General features: G+C 40.8%; 2 protein-coding genes across 2 annotated transcripts in view; both read left to right on the forward strand.

Annotated features, from left to right (window-relative positions):
* Nucleotides 1-550: 550 nt before the first annotated feature.
* CCDC112 (coiled-coil domain containing 112) lies at nt 551-9,261 on the forward strand. Its single transcript, XM_062018511.1, is given in 9 exon segments — nt 551-605; nt 1,322-1,434; nt 3,088-3,209; nt 4,911-5,000; nt 6,238-6,313; nt 6,908-7,298; nt 8,083-8,297; nt 8,299-8,487; nt 9,143-9,261. Coding segments are annotated over 9 exon segments (1,257 nt in total). The 5' UTR covers nt 551-566; the 3' UTR covers nt 9,165-9,261.
* A 1,015-nt stretch (nt 9,262-10,276) lies between these two features.
* The window catches only part of PGGT1B (protein geranylgeranyltransferase type I subunit beta), a 40,191-nt gene continuing 29,430 nt past the window's right edge, over nt 10,277-21,037 (forward strand). The window contains 2 exon segments of the mRNA XM_062018362.1: nt 10,277-10,410; nt 17,703-17,821. Coding sequence (XP_061874346.1) covers nt 10,286-10,410; nt 17,703-17,821 — 244 coding nt within the window. The 5' untranslated portion in view covers nt 10,277-10,285.

Genomic DNA, 21,037 nt, shown 5'->3' on the forward strand with positions numbered 1-21,037 from the left:
ACAAACCTCCTTCAGCCACACACAGAAAGCGACAAGGCCCACCCCATCAAGCTGTTGATAACAGTCTCTCCACCATCGGGAGTGCATTTTTAAAGCAGTTCAGTTAATGATGCATAGACCTTGCTTCACTGTTACCTTGGCTTATTATTTAGGAACTTACTAGTGTATCTGTCCTGAGTCAATATATTCCAGGACATCCTTTATGAGAGATGCTTATTTTGTCAGTACAATCTTAATATTTGTTCTGAGTACAGAGTATCTATGCATCTATACCCTACGATGTTTTTATGATGACGAGGCCAGCGCTGCCCACTGGTCTGCAGCACTCCCCTGCCAGGGGACACGACCTTACGATGTTCGGCCTCTAGCCCCAGCTCTTCGAAGCAACTCAGGCGACTCGGACGGTACCGGAGAACAGCCTACAGCACTTTCCAAGCCGCTGTCTCTACCCCACCTTCTGCGCCCAAGCTCCGCCTTCTTTCCACCAAAGTCCCGCCATTTCGGGAGGCTCACACAGCCGAGGCGCGAGTTGCCCCTCCCCTCCCCGCGCCCGAGCTGCCGGCAACATGGCTGCTCGGCCGATGGGAGCGGCTGGGCAGCAGCAGGTAATGAGCTCGATGGCGTGCCGGGCCCCCCCAGAGCGCCGGCCTTTCCTCCCTTCCCGCGGGCTGGGCCGCTGAGGAGTTCCAGCGTTATGCAAGGTGTTAGGGATCAGCATTAAACAGGAACCTGCAGGAAGCTGCGCTGGTTTGCCGGGCTGGCCTCAACAGTGGTGGCTTTAAAGCCTCAACAGGCTGCATTTCTGGCAGTGGTTATGTTAAGGGTGTGTTCAGGAGTGCTATGAGTAAGAGCTGGCAATTTGCAAAGGTTATGTGTATTTCAGAAGTAAAGCTGAAACGTACGGCTGCACTTGAGCAAGGTGAAAGGAGGTTAATCTGCCTAGTGTCGATAGTGTGCTTGTAGCCAGGCAGCTAGTTACTCTTGACTCCTTAGAGACTGCCACAACAGGGAAAGCAGTTGCCTTGATTTAGTAATGCCATAGGGTGAGCAGCTTCTGTTAAAGCAAACTGCTAATGCAATCTTTCCATCTTTCTGGTGAAGAATCCTCTTTTTTTTTTTTTTTGTATAGAGTTGTCAGCTTGCCATCACTCATCACTCCAGGTTTATACGTGTGTGACAAAATTGGTGAATTGCACCAGTATAAAACTGAAGTTACGCTGTTACTCTGCACTATGGTGATGTCTGCTTAAAAATTAACCAACAAGCATTTAAAAAATAAATAACTTATTTTTATCAATATTGTATTTCTTGGGTACAAAAGGATAGCTGGTTTGGTACTGCACATGCTGGCCAGCAATTTCAGAATGGGAAGAGGAAAGCTGAACAAGCTAAGAAAGATGAATTCATCAAAACCACAGAAAAACTAAAAACTCAGTAAGTGAACACTTTATGATATTTTCTTGCTATTCTGAAGGTTCAAGGCAAGATTTTGTGGTAATGAAACTTTTAGGCTAAGATTTCAGGAGCTCAAGCAGGTTATTATGCTTGTTACAGTAGATCAGGATAGGCTCATGAGTTCCAAAATCCACTGTTGTTCTAATTAGTATTTGGACTTTGGTCAATAATCTTCTTTAGTAAGCTGTTACTGCACTAGATGCACACAAAAAGAAAGAGCATGTGGCATAGTTCTCAGTTTTCCTACTCAGCTGTGCTTACCTTTATGAGGACCTAAAGTCCTTGAAACATACCAGAGAAAGGAGAGTTACAACAGTTTCCTCAGAGAAGGTTGAAAGCCCTTAATCTAGAATATGTAGGTCACTACTTTGAAAAATAGGAGTTTCAGGACAGCTTAGGCACAAAAGTGCTAAATCTATTTTCTCACACCTTGAGCAAGTGTTCTAGTAGGTGTAGTGGCAGCTGAAAGAACAGGGAGTTTTCCTCTTGAATGGATGAGCTGGCATAGCTGCTCAGCTGAAGGACAGGTTTATAGTTGTCAATCCAGAATAAACAGTAACAGGTCTCTCAGCAGTGTTTTATGCTATTTGAATCGGCTCTGCTTTAATTATTTTGAGTTATGGCTAAAAAACTGGCTGCTGGGTAATGTAGATGTTTCCAAGCAGCTTAAACAAGGCATGCCATCTAACTAGAGCACATTATCCTCCGTAGTTGTGCTCTGAAGGCTCTAGTGTGCTGTGTGGGAAGATTGGGTAGTTGGATCTGGCCTGTGAATTCCAGTGGACAGCAAACTGAGCCATAAACTGCACCTTATAGGGGTTTGAACCATATAGCAGCAGTAGTCTGCTTCTGAGACAGAGTTTCTTGGGCTGTTGGTAGTTGCTTAGTATTGAGAATCCTAGAAGATGTCTCTGTACTGTGTGGCACCAGTGTCCTAATCTATAACGTGGTGGCACTGAACCTCACAGATGTGCTCAGTGTCTGTGATCCTTTAGCATGTGCTGTCATGTAGGACAAACTCTAGTGAACTGCCTGGTTGTAGTAAGGCAAAGTGCATCCCACACTGAGTTGTGCTCTAAAGCTTCTGACATGAGTAAGAAAGCTCAAAGCTCTGCAGCTCTCTGTATATACATAAAGCATAGTCAATAAGTAAGGTAGCAGCTTTAATATCTTATGTAAATGCTAATAAACCTGAACTTGAATCTTCCATTGCAGTTGTAGTTACTAGTGTGAAGCCTGAGGGAATGTACTTGTTTTGTCTGTGCTCGGGCTCCATCTATGTGTGCAACCACATTAACACAGCCTGACTCTGTCACTGCTCTTAGCAATGAGAACTTTTGCAAGACTCCCAGATAGTGAGCATCCAGATAAAATTTCAGGCCGTTTCAGTATGTGAACCGCTGCTTGTCTGTGAGGTAAATTCAGTCTTAACTTCCTTCTATTCAAGTTCTGGTGTTACTTTGGTGTGTAGTCTTAACTGCAGAAAGATTTTCCTTTAAAAGAGCTGTAGGAACAAACCAGTACCTTGTACAAAGTCCTGTTTACACAGCCTCAGTTGGACACTAAACTTTGAAAATGTTTAGGTTTTAAGTATTTGTGTCTCTCTCAGTGTGACAACCTTTTTTTTCCCAGGCTTTTAAATATAGAAAAAGAGAAAAATGGACATCTTTACAATAAGAAGAGTGATTTCAGGGTAGAATATGGCGCACTAGAGAAAATGGAACATAGCATGACAGTCAGCAGGAAAACTGAAAGTAAGTGGGGTTTTTGTTTGCTTTTTTTCTTACTCAACTGTTGTTTGTGTACAATATTTAATAATCAATAGTAAAGAGAGATTAGTTCAAGTGGAAAGCAGATGCTTACAAAAGCATGGTATTTCACCACGTGTACAGTACTTCTTATAAAGAAGACTTTCACAATTCACTTGCAAAACATAGAAGCATAAACATTTTTGGCCTTCTGTGTTATTAAATGTTTTCTTTCAGTCTTGAATGTAGCCAATACTACCTGCAACAACTCTGGTGGAAAGTTACTGTTTTAGAAACCTGGAATCAATTTTGTATGTGTTTTGGCAAATTTTATGTAGTCTAGGTAAGGTACAGTAAATACATATTTACAGCAATGTAAGTCTTCACAGACGTATTGCTGTGTTTAAATACACTTTTAAACAGTTCTGTGTTTGCATTTTTCAAATTCATGCATAATGAATATTCATAATCTAAATAGTACTGCGAGATGGTACACAGTGTCTCCTACAATATTGGTTCCACTTATGGACTAATTACTTCAAGAAACACAGTGACTCACTAGTCACAGTACCTAACTCTTTCAAAAGTAAGCAGATAAATCATGATACATCTTCTGATACAGAAAATCAAAGTTGAAAAAGAAAAGGACAGGTAGAGACAACTGAAAATACACTTAACTTAAAAATTTATGCCTGTGTTAATGTGCATCTTTTCATTAAGGAAAGTTAGCCTTTGCATCTTGCAATTCTTAAGAAATGTAAATGTTTCTGAGGAAGTTCAGAAAATTTTCCAGTGGAGATAGTATCATGAAATAATAAAGAGGACAAAGACATAAGGTGTGAGGCAATACACGTGAGACATGAGGAAGCATTGGCAGAGTGATCTTTTAGGGTGCATACTAGAACCTCAAAACTTTCTGCTTACTGTATTGAGGTCTTTCCGCATGATCTGTGTGCTTCTACAGTTTCTGTAGTCTCAGCAGGAGCTAGTACCCTCATGTCTTAGCTACGTTTTGTTATGTTTCAGTTTTGTATTCTGTTATCCCTTCCTTAAACGAGATCTTTCAGGGTAATTAGATACAGCTTCTTAGTACCTGAGATGTATCCAGAACTTCATCCTCATCAGGATTATATTTGTGTGGGCTCATGACGAATCAAGTGGTAATAACAAAAATAAGTGCATGCGTGCTTGGAGTACACAAAAACATTGATTTTACTTGAGCTAATACAGCAAATAAATAAATCTCATTGAAGTAGTACATTCACATATGCTTTCCAAGTCTGTTTTCACTGCTTACTGTTTTGAGGCGTAGTTCAGAGTCTCCCTCAAAATTCTAGAGATGTCATCTGCATAGGCAATATTTTCCAAACTCCTGTTAACCTGATAAAAGGTTTTAAAAAAAAAAAACAAACAAAACAAACCCCAGTTTAATCTACGTATGGCGATCCTGTTGACTCCTTTCGGAATGGGAGCTACTAATTTTACAAACCTGTTGAAGCTGTGTGAACAGATTCATAGTCTGTGTATTTAGCTACACGCAGTTAGTAAGCATTTTAATGTGACAGTATTATGTCAGTTTCTTACTATCAAACAGAGTTTGTGTCCCTGCTTAGATGAAATCCCCAGTTGTTTTGGACACTTCATTGCTCTTGTACTGAATTTAATGCACCAAGAAACTGTTGAACTATCAGCTCCTTATTTTAACAGAAGCTAAAATCTGGCAGCAGCTGTCAAAAATACAAAATAATGTGGAGAGACTTCAGCAACAATTAACAATTGTGAAGCCTACACCAGAATGTAAGTTGTGACAACATTTAAAACCATTTTCCTCTATATAAGGGTTTCTTGCATAGCTGGGCTTTTGATTATCCCACAGACTTGGGATCCTACTCCAGCCTGTCTGCCTTTCCAGGAATCTGGGAAGCAAACAATGCAGAAACATAAGAAATGGTGAAGGATCATGCAGTTCTGTTTGGAAATGGGGAAACTTACTCTGTCTTTGAAGTGACATGGGTTTGTTTTTTCAGACTGTTGAAAGCCAAGTGTTTTCTCTATGTAACTCTTTGCCTCATGTAAAATAAAGTTATTATTCTAGTGCCACTTAGATAAAGCCCCTATTCATCTGGAAAGAGGTCACAGAGTAGGGCCTACAGGGAACTCATTTCCAGCTGTCTACATGGCTTGAAGTATAAGTTGGAGTATTCTGGGGAAAATGTTGAAACAAGTTATTAGTTCTGGATGTTTTAAAACTTTTGGGAAATAGGTACTGAAGGAACTATTCGCCTGTGGCACTGTGCTACCTTATCTAGAGCTCAGGTTGAAGCCCTCCAACTTAGTTGAGGGCTTTCTGATGCCAGGTAAAAATGCATCTGTATCTAGATATAAAACAAATTAGTTGGGGTTTTTTTTAAGATAGATTAATTAAACCATATGTTCAGTGTGTGTCCACAGAGATGTTTTCCTGGTTTAGAACAGATTCTAATTTTTTTTTTTTCTCTGCCACTGCAAAATACATGTTCTGTAGACAGCTGTCGTACTGTCTTTATCAGGACTACAGCATTCTCTCAGTACTGCATAAAGTATTGGTTTGTTGTTTCTTGGTCAGCTTTGGAAGAATAGTGACCTGTAGGTTAAATAGGTTTGCTACAGCCTGATATAAACCAAAGATTGGAATGTGCATAAGTCACTAACTCCATTGTTACAAAAACAGAAGTGGCAATTGTTCAAGATAAGGCTATCTGATTCTACTAGTCAGCTGAAGGTTACTCAGAGTGAGACCTGTTTAATGGAAAGAAACATTTATAATGGGATTTTCATGCAGTTAGTGAAATCATTCTGAAATCACAACTTTAGAAAAAATGAGAGCCTGTCTCCTAAGTCTGCTTGAGATGGAAATGCATGGGGTTATTATATAGTGAAATAAAAGTGCCCCAGTAGTCTCTGCAAGTGCTTACATTTCTGGATAGTAATGAGTAAACACTGTAGGCTTCTTAAGTGATACTCTCTTTTCATATTTTCATATTTGCATTTTTAGTTGTTGACAAGCTCAAGGAAATTATGGAAGAAGTTGAGAATGCAATCAATGCTTTTAAAGTGGAACAGAGGCAAATGTATGTTTATCCATTCTTCACCTACCACAAAAAGTGCTTCCATGAAAACTTTGCCTTAATCACATAAACTACTATTTTTAATCAAACTACTATATTCTGCTAGTGATTCCTATCGTATGTTAATGAAAACTCAAGCTATCAGCCTTAGAGTCTTGTTAGGTATTGCAGGGCACCAATGTTAACAATGATTTGCCTATGAAAAGGCTTTTCAGAGACTTGCTGCAGAAGATACTAGATTGCGGTTTTGTTGCTGTTGTTTTGTTCTTTAAATGGGTGGAGCTTTTTTCCTTGTCTCTCTACTGGCAGTCAGCTGTTGAATTTTTGAGTGTCATAAATGTGTTTGTTCACTAAAATAATTTCAAAAAGTTCACTCAAGTAACTTAATTCTGATATTGTAGTGCTTTATTACGGGATCATTAAAACTGTGCTGTCATCTGTGTTAACATTTTGGTTCTTAATCTTTAAAGAATAGCTTTTGTTCAATGTGTGGCGTTGAACAATTCCAAAAATTCACTTTTGGTGAATGAACAATGAATACAGGATTTTTGGTTTTAGTTTTATTTTTTAACTTTTCAGTGTTTCTTCTGTCTTCAGATATGAACAGCTTTTGAAGGAGAAAAAAACTGCCACCGATGAGCTCAGTGTTTTTGAGAGAAAAGTGGAACTGTGGATGGTAGGCAGCTCAAAACCAGAGAGAGTTTTGACATTATCATCAGCCAGGGCCTCAGCTGATAAAACACTGGAAAATCATCTACCTGAAGAAGTAGTAGAGTTCAAAAGATTTCTTTGGCGAACAGGAGGGTGGCAAGGAGGCTGGGATGATTACAATCATCAGAACTTTCTCAAAATACGGACAAAACACAAAGGAAGGTTATCTTACGTGAGCGAAGCCCAGGAGTATCTCTATGGAAGAACAAAGGAAGATATTGAACAGCACGAAAAATGGTATCAAGAATTTCTAACTTTACACAAAAGAAAGAAAGAGGTAAAATAACCCATGTAGGGCTTTCATAGCTTTAAGTATTTCTAAAACACATGCATTTCTTACTTTCGTGTTTGCCTCTCTGGTGGCAGTGCAAGGTGGATTTCTGTTACACTTGATACTATATAACTGAAGTCTTTAGCAGCTTCAGCTCACCAAAAATATTTTTAAGAATTACTGATAAGTGTAGACATAACCACACACTGGAGTGGGTAGTGCAATGCCAAAGTATATTATATTGGGTTTGGTGGCAGTGGTCCAGCACTGAGCTGTTAAGTGATGCTGAAACTGCAGTTCTTGTTACATCTGTTCCTAAGAATGTCTGTCTGTCCCATAGTATAGGCAACATACCTAAGCCACGCTGTCATAAGAGAATGACAGTTCCTTTGAGAATTACCCATCTGGTAGTACACTGACATAAAAACTGCATTACAAAAATGGGGGAATTGTTAATTTGAAGAAAAAATTTAGGACCTGATACATGTTTGCATTAAAAAAGCATATTATACCAGCAATCATAAAAACCCAAAGTTAATAAGAATGCTATAACTTCAGCAGTTTTAGCAGGCATGTGTTAAGCCTACCTCCATGATCCATATATAACATAGAAAAAAAGAAGCGTGAGGAAGCAGTCATAGGTGCTTGTTCTCTAAAGTTTTATCTTTAGTGTACTTTTAATTCCTTTCTGTCATTTGTACCCCTAGAGCATATGTTTTCATCAAAACAAAATCAAGGGGAATGTGTAAAATTTTCATGAAAGCCTTATTATTTTTCTTCCCTCTTGCAGTCAATTAAGAGGTGGAAAGAAAAGCAGCAACAAGCTAAAAAAGCAAGTTTGAAGGAGAAGGACAAATCAGGAGAAAAGCTCAAAGAAGAATGGCTACACCATGAAGAAGCTCACAAGCAAAAAGAGGAAGAAAAAAGAAAAAGAAAACAAGCAGCAATTGGAGCAGGGAGGAAACAGAAAGCAGTAACATTTGTGATGAAACAAGCATCTAAAACTAGACCAGAAGGAGAAAAAGCAAGAAAAAGAACACCAGCGCCAATGCCAGATGAAGTTACGGTTGGAGAAATACACTTCACAGAAAAAAGAAAAGGGGGAACTTGAAAAGCTTGGAAAGGAGAAGAGAGAGGAAGCTGAAAAGGAGGAAAGGAAGAGAATTGCTGCAGAAGAAATTACTAAGTTGCATGGGTGTGTGCATAATTGAATCTCCACTTATGCATGTTGTCCTAAATTCTCCCACTTCCTCCTACAATATGATCTGTTAAACACTTTCCAAAATCAAAGTTTCATTCATTTAAATCTGTTTTGGTTTCACCAGAATAACAGCATCTGTTACATACAGGAAACAATATGAAACTTCATTTTAGACTGTGATATTCCTTTTCCTCAATATCTAAGTTCTACAGGATTATGCAAACCTGTATTTCTTTGTGCGTTTAGACGTGGCTTATTTACTTCAGTGTGAAAATGTTTGGGAAAAACAGCTTGGGCTGTGTTGCTCTCCATGCTATACAGAATATCAGAAGACCTTATCCTACGTATTGATGATCCTTATGGGTCTCTTACGTGAGGTATTCTATGATTCTGTTTCATAACTGCACAGAACAATCATGAGATGTTTTGCTGTTAAGCACGTTTCAGTGGCTCTAAGGTCAAGCTACAATCCACTTTGGCTTGGTTTATTTGGTTTTTTTTCTAGACTCTGTAATTATAGTTTGTTTGTGTGGAACAAGTGATAGCAAGTAGCAACCTAGTGCAACTTTATCCCATAGAAGTCTGCATGTAAGTTTTTGTGCAATTTATTTTACTTCCACGCAACTTTGATTTTTGTTACATGTTTCAGGATCTGTATAAACTGGAGCTAAGGATCTACAGAAACAAGCTAAAGAAGCTGAGAAACAAGAAAAAGAAAAAAGGCTGGCAAAGTTAAGAGAGAAAGTGCCTCATTTTTTTGGTTTGTTTTAATCTGAAGTGTGTGCAGCTTGGTTGGTTAAACAACCTAAACTTTTATCTAGAAAACAATTCTGATAAAGAAAAATAAGTCGTGCTTGTTATCAAGAGGCAAAAACACAGCAGGCATAGTTGTTCTGTTGAAAAGAGAAAAAGGCAAGAGAGATACCTCTTGACACTATTCAGGATATGAATGGCAATGTTGGTGGCATTTCGTTTTTTTCTCAGTGGTTTTCTAGCATTAGTCAAATAGGTAGGTTGCGGTCCAGCAGAGTTTTGGGAACATTGTCAGGGCTCTGAGATTTTAACCTTTTAAATTGCTACAATTTAATAAAAACAAGCAAGTGTTGCCCAGTGTACTGTTTTTGTGTTTCAGCCCTATCTTGTGATAGTGGGGAGGGAAAAGTGTCTTCCTGGCTGTGTGTTGTTTACTCTGCACGACTCCTGCAATGGAGCCTTAATGACTCTGTGTAACTCGTTTTGTGATCAGTAAGAAAAAGACCATTTTTCTGTCTATTCCCCTCCAAGGTCAAAGCACAGGTAGCCAGAGACGGGTCCAGGTGGCACAGACCTGCCATGGTCTGGGAGGAACGCACAGAAGGTATGCTTCTACATGTGCCACGAAGTGAGGAGGGGCACAAAGGGCGCTGGCCGTGACAAAGTTTATTTACATACGAGCTTCTTTATGTTTTTTGCCTTATTTTTAGACTTGTCCCAGACTGGAGACAAGATCACCTGCCTGTGCCTGTTGCTGGATGAGGACTTCCTTGCCCGTGGAGCACCCAGCAGACCCCAGGAGCGCGTCCGTCACAAATCGTGCTTGAAGCGATGACACCGTGTTACCTTTGTGCTTACTGAGCGCCGGGCTGGACCCGGCGGCGTTAGCGTGACGCGGCGATGGGCCTGCGCGTGCCCCGGCCAGCGGGCGCCCCGCGGCGGCGCGCGCGGCGCTCTGCTCGTGACGCCGTCGCGGAGGGGGCGGGGCGGGCGCGGCGCGTGACGCGCTCTGGGCGCGCCGGGCGCGGGCGGCGGGAAGATGGCGGCGGCGCCGAGCTCGGGGGAGGTGGAGCGGCTGGACTTCCTGCGCGAGCGGCACGTGCGCTTCTTCCAGCGCTGCTTGCAGATCCTGCCCGAACGATACTCGTCCCTGGAGACCAGCAGGTACCGAGCCGCGACCTTGCCGCCCGGCTCCTCTCCGTGGGCTTGCCGTGCCGGCCTTCCCTCGGGCTGGCGGCCGGAGACTGGCGTGTGCCCGTCGGGCCGTGCGGCGGGAAGGCAGGGGACGATCCCTGCTGCGTTTTGCCCGACACTCCCCACACACGGGGCGGGCGGGCGGGCGGCGCCGCTTCTCTCGCCGAGGGGCGGCCGCCGTAACGGGAAGCCCGTCCTGGGGAGCCGTCCGGCCTCCCGGGGCCGTGGGCAGGGCGCGGCACTGAAAGGCAAGTGCTGCCCCTGCATCAGCCCGGCGGCGAACGGCTCCTCATAAATACGGGTTGCGGCCTGGATTTAGTCTGTGCTAGCTTAGACTCCCCAGTGTCCAAGAGGCATGAGTTGTTGATCCTGTTAATCTATTTTCAGCCCTGTGCTTCGTGCCTTTAATCTGCTCTGGAAGCCGATTTTAAAATAAATGACTTAAGACGTTGGTAGCTCCCAAGTCACCATGCAGAAAACTCTTGTGCATGTGTCGTCGTTTTACCCAGCTAGCACAGAAGCACCATGACAGTCTCTTGCTTGGTGCTCCCCATTCACCCCCCACCCTCCTTAGGATGGCAGAGGCCCCAGTGAAATGGGAGGAAAAAGATAAGCAAGGATGTTCAGGATTGAGACAAGGACAGGGAGGGCTCACTGTCAATTCCAGTTCCAGGCAAAACAAATTCCAGAACTTGACTTAAGAGAGGAAAGTAGGAAAGTTTATTCTCCTACATAAGAAACAGAATGGAATAAAAGCAAAAAGAGAGTAAGATGATGAGAAAATTACAACCAGCACTTTAAAATCTCCCTCCTCCATGCCTCTTTTCTTCCAAGGTCCAGCTCACTGCTCCCGATATCTCAACCTCCTCCCCTCCTCAACAGCTAGGGGGGTAGGGTATGGGGAATGTGGTCAGTCTCTCACAGATGGCTCAGCCGCTTCTCTCTGCTCAGAGGAGAACAACTCTTTGCATTCTTCCCCTGCTCCAATAACAGGGTCCCTCCTCTGGGACACAGTCCTTAATGAACTTCTCTGGTGTGGGTTCTTCCCAGCAATTGTGGCTTCTGACCCTCACACGGGACGCAGTCCTTAGTGAATATCTGTGGCATAGGTTCTTTGCCATGGCTGCAGTTTCTGCAGATACAGGGTCCTTCCCTCAGGACACAGCCTTTTATGGACATAAGTTTAATGAGCTGCTTTGTCATGAATTCCTTCCCACAGTTACAGCTTCTGTGAATATGGGGTCCCTTCCTCGGGACAGGGCCTCCTGCAGCCATAGTTACTGTCCCTGGCAGTAGGCCTTTAATGAAATGAGTCAGTGACGCTGGCTTGAGGTTCCTAGCAAAATGAGTCTCTGCCTCTGGTGCAGGGTCTTTAAAGAAATGCAAACAAATCTCAACTTCACCAGTCTTCTCTGTAAAATGCAGGAGAGTGTGCTCCAGCACACTTCCACCTCTCTTTCTTCACTGACCTTTGAGTCTGCATGGTTGTTTCTCTTACTCTTGCTACTCCTTGCACCACCACCAGCCTGAGAAGAAGGGGCAGAAGAAGGAAGAAACAGGAAGAGGAAACAGGAGCAAGCCTCCTCTTCCGGCTTTTTCTTAATAGTGATCATGGAGACATCTAATTGGCTCTGCCCCAACAGTAGGTCTGTCTCAGAGCTAGAAGAGTTTTGAGCAACTTCTTACAAGAACCAACTTTACAGCCCCTTCCCCCTTACCAGAAAAGGCTGTCATGTCAAACCATGACAGCACATAACAAAAATAATCTGTATCTTTGATAGTTACTATAAGAGTTTCAATACTCATGAAGTTTATTCATTACTTTGAATTAGAGGGCTACGTGTCTCTGCAATGGCTTCAGAGTATGTTTATTTTTTTGAAGTCTTCTCATAGGGTAGTCAGTTACATCTGAGGCGCAAGAGGATCAATAATTTGATTGTTAAGCTGCACCTGTTAAAAAGTTGAAGACATATAGAAGGTTCAACATCCAATTCTACCAATAAAATCATCAGAAGCTTTTCTCTATAAGTTTCTGCAAGTCCTGCTGTGAAGAATGCTTAATGTCTTTGTTCATGATAAATCAAATTTTGTTTCAGTTGAGTGTGCAATCACTTGACAGAATTGTGTAGGGAGTGTTGAACTGTGTGTGGGGTAACACATAGCTTTCCTTTGGAATTTAAAGTTAGAAATGTTGGCTAGCCACGCTTTCACGTGGAGAAGGGCTTAAGAAATGGGGTTTGTTCAGCCTGGAGGAGGAAGGTCCTCCTTTACTGACAAACTAGTTACAGGCAAAGATGAATGTGCGCTCTTCATAGTACAAGCAAGATGGGAGCCTATGCAAATGAGTTGCCTTCACTGTCTGCTTGTAGGAAAAATGTACTTCACAGTCAGAGAAATTAACCATTAATAGATTTCCTAATGAAGTGATGGAGTCTCTCTTAAAGACTTGGCTTGTCAGTGTCCTGGATTATCTTTTCTAAGGCCTGCAGAAGGTGGGACCAGTGATGTCCAGACATTCTGGGCAGCCATGCCAAGATGTAGCAGTTTGTTGCTGAACCGAAACAGAGGCTCTGATTTCCATGGGGTTTTCCATAATTGTACTGAATAATGCAACTAGTTGTTTTGAGAAATTGGTGATTTTTCAGAGCTGAAATTTAATGTGTGATCTTAGCAACAATGCATTTAATAACCAGCACTTAGTATATTGCAAAAAAAGGCTTTGCAAGACTGAAAAAAACCCACTTTACTGAAAATTTGAACTGTCGATCTGAAACTGTTTCAGAATGCCTTTTGCTTATGAGCACAGTCTGAGACTTCAATTAAAATAGAAATGGTAGTCATGTCAATTCATGCATTTTTTGAAGTTGTGGAGTTTTCACTCAGAAGTTTTTCAGTTCTCTTATACTGACTTAGATCAGTGTTCTGCAGACGTGCATACATACCTGTTGATAGATTGCAAGCAGGGTGTTGAACCATAAATATGTCATCGCCAGTTTGACCTTGAGGTTACTAAGTTGTTGGTTTTGGCAAGGTCAAAGCCACGAAGTTCAGCAAGCCTCCTGAGCTGGTACTCCTGTAAGAAGAAATGCTGTTACTCATTTTTTCTTACTTCCCTTATTCCAGAAATTGTGTGATTCTGTGGTGAAGTAGATGGGGAGAAATAACTAAATTAAAGAGAGGCTTCAAAGTTAAAAGAAAAAAGTACTTATCAGTGGGTTGTTTTTGGTTCACTGCGCTACAGCAGAAACAACCTCATCTGTTGTTACCAGGCAGAGTGGTAGAGGGTGACATTTTACACACAGTGCTGGTCCATTCTAACTTGAACTGTAGTTTGTCAAACAATAAAGGAGCAGATACAGCGATAAATTTGGCTTGATGTTCTGTACTAAACTTAGTGGCTGAAAGCCTTTATAGTTCTCCTTGTAGTTACTTCATGCAGCATCAGAAACAGTAGTTTTTAAGTAATCTAATTTGCACTGTTTGATAATACAGTGATGTTCAGCACTGTGAGGTTTTGCAGAAATATGCAACTGTCCTAGTCTTTAGAGTGTCTCAGGTTGTGGTACTTAATGGTGCTTTTTGCAGCACACTTAGTTTCTCAAATCGGTCACTTCAAATGCTTTCTGGATTCTTCTGAGAAATCATAGTGTTTGTCCATGCCTGAAGATGAAGAGCTCCGAATCTGTCATCAGATAGGTCTTTATTTACCTATCTTAGAGGGGAACTTAGGAAAAATTAGCCTTGTTTTGTGTATTTCAGTAGGTCAGTTAAAAACTAATTGTCAGCTGTCAAGCTTTGATGCTTGACTTCCTAAATTAATAAACATGCAGCAACCAAAGTGGTAGAAGGCATGAAGATGCAGTGAAAGTGATGATAAACTCAGGGATTGTTTGTGCAAATTGCTTGATATAAAGTTTTTAGACTTTGTAGTACTTGTCAGTGGAGGTGCTCCTAAGAGTTATCTTTGTTAAGTGTGAAAATTTGTTAGTTTTCTGTGAAGCAGGATACCATAGGAGGCAGGAGTAAGGATGCAGTGTCTAGGTGGCTGTATCAGGACTTGTCTACTTCCAATGTTGCCACATTCTTGCCTGTCATATGAGAATTCCAACATGAATCCCAACAATACAGCTGTTCTTTAGTCATGCTGATACTGTTAACACAGACAATCTAACGCTAAATTTGGAGTAAACTGAAACCTAACTATGTGTAAAACCCATTTTTGCATTAATTTATCTGATATATATATAAGTATACATGAGATTAATTGTCTGTCTGATATTTACAGCCTTGTGATTTTGGACCTAGTTTGCAGCAGTTTCTAGTGCTAAGATAGATGTGTTGTTTATGAGTCATTAGAAGTAGCTTAGCTGGTTAACACTCGTGGTTTTGCCCACCCAGCAATGAAGCACCACAACAGTCTCTTGCTCGGTGTCCCCCATCCACCCCCACACTTGTTAGGATGGTGGAGGCCCCAGTGGGATGGGAGGAAAAAAAAGATAACCAATGATGTTGTGGATTGAGACAAGGGCAGGGAGGGCTTGCTGCCAATTATGGTTCCAGGTGAAACAGACTCCAGTACTCGACTTAGAGGGGAAAGTAGGAAAGTTTATTCTACTACCTACAAGAAACAGAACAGAACAAAAAGCAAAAAGGGGGTAGGATGATGAGAAAATTCCATGGCGGATATGGTCAGTCTCTCACAGATGGGCTCTGCCGCTTCTCTCTTCTCAGAGGAAGACAACTCCTCACATTCTTCTCCTGCTCCAACATGGGGTCCCTCCCAAGGACACAGTCTTTAACAAACTTCAAACAAATCTCTGGTTCACCAGTCCTCTCTACCAGTGGTCCAGCACACCTCCTCCTCTCTTCCCTCACTGACTTTGGACTCTGCATTGTCGCTTCTCTCTCTCTTCCCACTCCTTGCACCACCACCAGCCAGAAAAGAAGGAAGGACAGAACAAGAAAGAACAGGAAGAAACCTCCTATTCCGGCTTCTTAAAAAGTGATTGTGGAGATGCCCAATTAGCTCAGCCCCAGAAGTGGGTCTGACTCAGCTGGGGAGAGTTTTGAGCAACTTCTTACAGGAGCCATCTTTACAGCCCCTTCCCCAGTACCAGAAACAGCTCCACACAAAAACATGACATTAGTTTCAGTAAAAAACTGTCAAACTTGGTGAAAAATGGGAAATACGTGCAAGATTTAAAAGAAATGATTTATTGCAGGTGAACAGTAAATTCCCTTTGTTTTTTTTATTACAGTATTGGTTTTGCTTGAAATAATAACTTGTGTTATGTCCAGAATCAGACTTTGTGTTACATGGGTTTTATCAATGGCAAAAGTTGGTAACAAGCCTTGAAGTGATAATTTTGCTCTTTATTTAGCCAATTTTTTAGTCTTTAGCTGATCTGAAAGATGGCTTAAAAGATTCTGCTGTTCCATGTAGAAATACCTTTGTGTGCAACATACTTTACTTGGCTTTCAATACTCAAAAACTGTATTTGTAGTGACATAAGTAGAGACATCTTTTAGAATCCAGTGGTTACAGGTTAAGTTCATACTTTTATTGTGCCATGAATACTTGCAGTAATGGAGCTGTATATGCTGTGCTGTGTTTCATTTTTTTTTTAATTTGTGGGGTTTTTTTTTCCAAGGACCTTGGAGTTTCATGGAGAGATTTTTTGAAGAGGGAATGTTTTAAGTGTTCAGTGTCCAAGAGGTTTTTGTTTGTAAAAACTGTATGAAAAGCAATGCAAAAGATGAGGGTCAAAGTAAAAGTGTAAAATCAAGTAACCTCACACAGCTTAACAAGTCACCATTATTCACTTGAGTTGTAGCCACTGCTTGTGCTATCTAATCCTTAATGATAACAGTTTTGAAGCAGAAGTTGTTGACTTAAATTCTGCTTGTAAGTGACTCTAGCAGTTCCTGCTGTTAGGAGTGTCACCCTTTGAGGTTGTGCCATTGCATTGAGATCAGCGCCTGCTGCATTATCATTTGTCTACTGTGTTTTTGACTGTCATTCATTTTGAGGTGTGTTTTGGACTGACTCACATCACCATTTTTAATTTGCTCTTTTTGTGGTTCTGATGTAGAACCACATGCAGAATTAAAGTGGCAACAGAGACTTCTGTCTACATCTGCCTCTGCATCTTCAGAAGTGCCTACTACTGATGGCCAAGTTGGCTCACCAGCTTGTGACATAACTGCATTTTATAACATAGTCTCCTAAGAAGCCTAAAAAGAGATGGTATTCACTTTTGGTTTTCTTTAGCATGCCTAAACTGTAGTTTCTGATTGTACAGCAGCTGTTTCACAATCCATCATCTTACTGGTAAAAAGAGAGGAAACATTTCTAAAAGAAGGATAGACAGATACAGGTGTGGGTGGCAAAATACACATCCAGCTAATTCTGAATTAGAACTTCTAAAGTACCATTACATGAACATTTTCTTTTGATAGCAATCTATCTCACATTCCTACCTAACAGTGCTGTTGCTTTGGTGCTTTGTCAAAGGAGATAATGCAGCTCTTCAAGGGGCCATGCTGTAGGCTAGATGAGTGCAATGCAAAACCCTCAAGGAAGGTGGTAACAGGTATGGTACCACACATGTATGGAAGGAAACAAGGTGTGGGCAAGAAAGATATTCAGCATGCAAACTAATCCACTCTTCTATTGGATACTTGGATTTGATGTGCTTAATTTTAGATGTAAGTTGGTCATCTAGGCTCCTTTATACCAAAGGACAGGAAATTACCTCTAGATGGTAATTCGTCCCGCATGCATGTTTATATGCTGAAGGATTACAAAGGAAGCCTTGCTGTTTGCCACCTAACTTCTAAGCATCTGAGAGTGAGTTTGGGACACAACAGACAACTTACCGTAGTTCAGGGTTACCTTGCACTTACTACATGTTATGGGGATTGCTCATAAAAAATTCATCACAGAGAACTAGTGTTCCGTATGGTAATAACCTGGTTTACTTTGTAGTGAGTTTTTTTTTCGGGTAAGCAGATGCTTAGGTTAATGTCTGAATTGGCATATCATGAATATGAAAAGCCTTGTTGAGATAGATAAGTGGTTATAGTACAAAGAACATAATTTTGTCCAGTAGATAAATTTCATGCTTTCTGAGCTAGACTCTTATGTGTTGCACCACTGTCAAAAGCTGAGAATTCATAGATACTTCTGTTTCAGCAACCGTTTGTTAATTTCCCCATGATATTTAATGGTGGGAAGTGTAAGTCTTATCTTTTTCTTTTAGGTTGACAATTGCATTTTTCGCACTCTCTGGTCTGGATATGTTGGATTCCTTAGATGTGGTGAACAAAGATGATATAATAGAATGGATTTATTCCCTTCAGGTCCTTCCCACAGAAGACAGTGAGTGAGTTTTTAGTTTTATTTATTGATGTTAACATCTTTACTTTTGCTTTTCACCTGGGGAATAGTGAATGGCTCTTGGTTTTTATAAAATACAAGGTTGACCTTTCTGAAGTGCTGTTCTGATAATTTCAGAGATTCCTCTAAATTAGTAAAGGTAAAAGAAGAAAATAGTTTAGCTTTTCTATGTATACAAGGTGAAGCTATGAAATTACTTTGAAGATAAGGCAGAATAAAGTAGTGTAATGAAGTTGCATCTTAAGAGGAATGTTTCAGTGGGTTCTGAAATAAATGCATATATTATCTGAGTATTACAAACCTAATAGTGATTGTTCCATTAGTTGTAGCTATGCCAGGAGCTCTGAGCACAGGCATGATTACTTGGCTCAACTTTTGGAGTATGGGAAGTGTTGGATTAAGAGGCAAAAAGGATAAATGTAGTTCCTGCTGCAAAATGAAACATCTGACTGTTCCTTGGTCCAGTGAAGATTAAAAATTGCCTGAGGTTTTTATAGTGTTATTATTGCTGCATCCCAGCTGCCCTCTGATTGGCAGGTGCTTAGCAGATCCAAGCCAAAGAGGAGTAGCTTTCGTGGTTTGACAGAAGTCAGGGATGTGCTGTTTCTGTGGACAAGTCGATATTGACATTTTCTGTGGGAGTACAGGTGAACAGTAGCAGTAGAGGGAGTGGAAGAGAGGGAGATGTGGGTGAGGCTCTGCTGCTTTATGAGGAGTGGTGCCGGCACGTGAAGTTGTCCTGTGGGGAACAGCTCAAGACTCATCTCTAGAGGAAAGGTAATTCCAGGTGCCTGTTGGTAATATCATGACCATGTACTTTGTATGTTGAATGGTTGGAAAAAGAAAATTGGATGTTTCCTTGTGATACCTAGTTTAATTATGTTCTACAAATTAGGTCTCTTCTCTAAAAGCAATTTTATAGAATAAAAATTTTTTTAATGAAGTAAGTATGTGGAAATCAAGATTGCTGATGCTTAATTTTTACAGTAATAAAAAGATGCCTCTTGTTTTGGAGGCTTATGAACCATCAGGTTTGTCTCAGGAAGTAGTTCTAATAGATTTCTTTCTTCGTGTGTTATATTTCAGATTATTGAAAATTAGGGATTTGGATCACATAATTATTATCACAACATTTTTAAGCATGAGAATGTTCCTGGGCCTTAGCATTAAAAAGAGAATTCTAAGGTATGTGCATGCATTGTGTTTAGGAGTTGCTCACTTTGTGATCATTATCCCAGTGTTCTAAAGTGTATTCTGGAAAGCAGTGAAGTTTGGAAGGAGGGAGGTTAGAATAGGCATTTTTTGTTTGTTTTGTGTTTAGTAGTATGCAGTCGTTCTCAGAGGGAGATTCCACCTAGTCAGTGTTTGGAATAGTCACATAGTCAAAAGCCTCCTAAGGGTGGCCAGTATAAATTTCAGTGTGCAGATGTGGAGGCTAACAGTCCAAGGCACAGCTGAGATGTGATCCTTCTTTTTCTAGCTATCGTCCCATCGTAAAACTACAGGAGAGTAGTTTTGGAGAGGGCAGTACATTCTGTGCTCTTAAGTAATGAATGTCTTTTTTCAGCAGAACAAACTTCCTTCCAATCCTAATTTTTGTATCGCATTGTAAAAACTGTTGTTCTTACACTTTTGTACTCTTTGTCACAGCACCATGCTCTCTGGTTGCTTGACCACTGAAACTTCACTATTATTTTTTTGCATTTTTACTTCATCTAAGGGACAACAAATTATGCCAACAGCAGCAAGTTGGATATTGGATGACAAAACATGCGGAAGGGAACATATACCCTCCTGTAATGTCTAATTTCAATAGAATGTGTTGACTTTGCATTTTTAAGTCCTCAGTATATGCAACCTTAGTTCACTGTCAGCCCTAGACCTATGACTCCCTCTTCTGGCCCTTTTAAAGAAGTTGCCAAACTTTGGTAGGCTGCAGCAGGGAAGTTTTTGGTTTCAAAATGCTTGTGCATCTCTAGTTAAAGAGAACAGCTGCTAGCTTGATGTATCAGAATTGTTCCAGGTAAAAAAAAATGCCAAACTTTGCTTCAAAGAAGCATTCTGTTGCAGCTTTTTTTAATGCATGCTCATAAATCTCTCTTTCCATGGAAAATTGATTTTTAGGCAATTAAATTTTTACAGTGGTTTATGATACAGCTTTGGAATGATGAATTCCAGTAATCTTGCCGTAAGTAACTGTATTGTACTTGGTATAAGTCTTCATTAATTTTGCCTCAAAAACCTGTTTAAAACTTCCATTTTAAATTGACATATATGTTTACCGAATCTTGGAGTTCGTTTTTGGTTGCATCACTCATTGAGTTCCTAATGAGCGAAAATTCCTGTAATTCTTGCCAGAAAAATCAATTTCTCTGTTGTTCATGTTTGTCTTCCAAAGGTTCCATAACCGTAGCATTTCAGTCCTATCATTATTTTAATTAAAGGCTTTTTTTTTTTGAGGTGGCAAATTCAACTTATTTTGAGAACTACTGCTACCTTACAGACCTTTTTTGATGAATGGGAGACAGAACAGTTGATGTTCTGCAAACTTGACATCTGTTTGTTTTTATCAGTAACTGTTATGGTAATTGTACTGGCAGGGGTAGAACTCCTTTTTTCTATAATGCTCCGTATATGCTGCTGTGTGTTGGGTTTATGACTAGAAGAGTGTTGGTAACACACTAATGTTGTCGCTATTGCCTAACAGCATTAAGGTTGTCACTTTCTTCCCCTCTGCACCCCTTCTTCCTCAGCACTTAGAGCCAGGGAACACAGCCAGGGCAGATACCCAAGGGATACTCCATAGTATCAGACATCCCGATCTTCTTCAGTAGAATCTTGGGGAAAGGAGGAGAAAGGGGGAGATGGTTGTGGTGTTTTTCTTCCTGACTAACACTTGCATGTGCCTTGCCTTTGGGAAGTAGCTAAACACCTGTCTGGCTGATTGGAAGTAGTGAATGAATTTGTGCTTTGCTTTGCTTGTGCTCACAGCTTTTGCTTTGCTTATCAAACTGTCTCTGTCTCAATCCATGACACTTTTTGCCTTCTCTCTGTTTTCTTGCCCTCCTACCAGAGGGGAAGTAAGTGGCTGTGGTGGGGGGATCGATTCACCACAGCAGTACATTACAGAACTAGAATTTGGTGTTTCAGAATACTTTTAGATAGAGTCTCATAATATATGATGATAGTTTTATGGAA

The sequence above is a fragment of the Colius striatus genome, chromosome Z, assembly GCF_028858725.1.
Source record: "Colius striatus isolate bColStr4 chromosome Z, bColStr4.1.hap1, whole genome shotgun sequence".
In the NCBI taxonomy this organism is placed as follows: domain Eukaryota; kingdom Metazoa; phylum Chordata; class Aves; order Coliiformes; family Coliidae; genus Colius; species Colius striatus.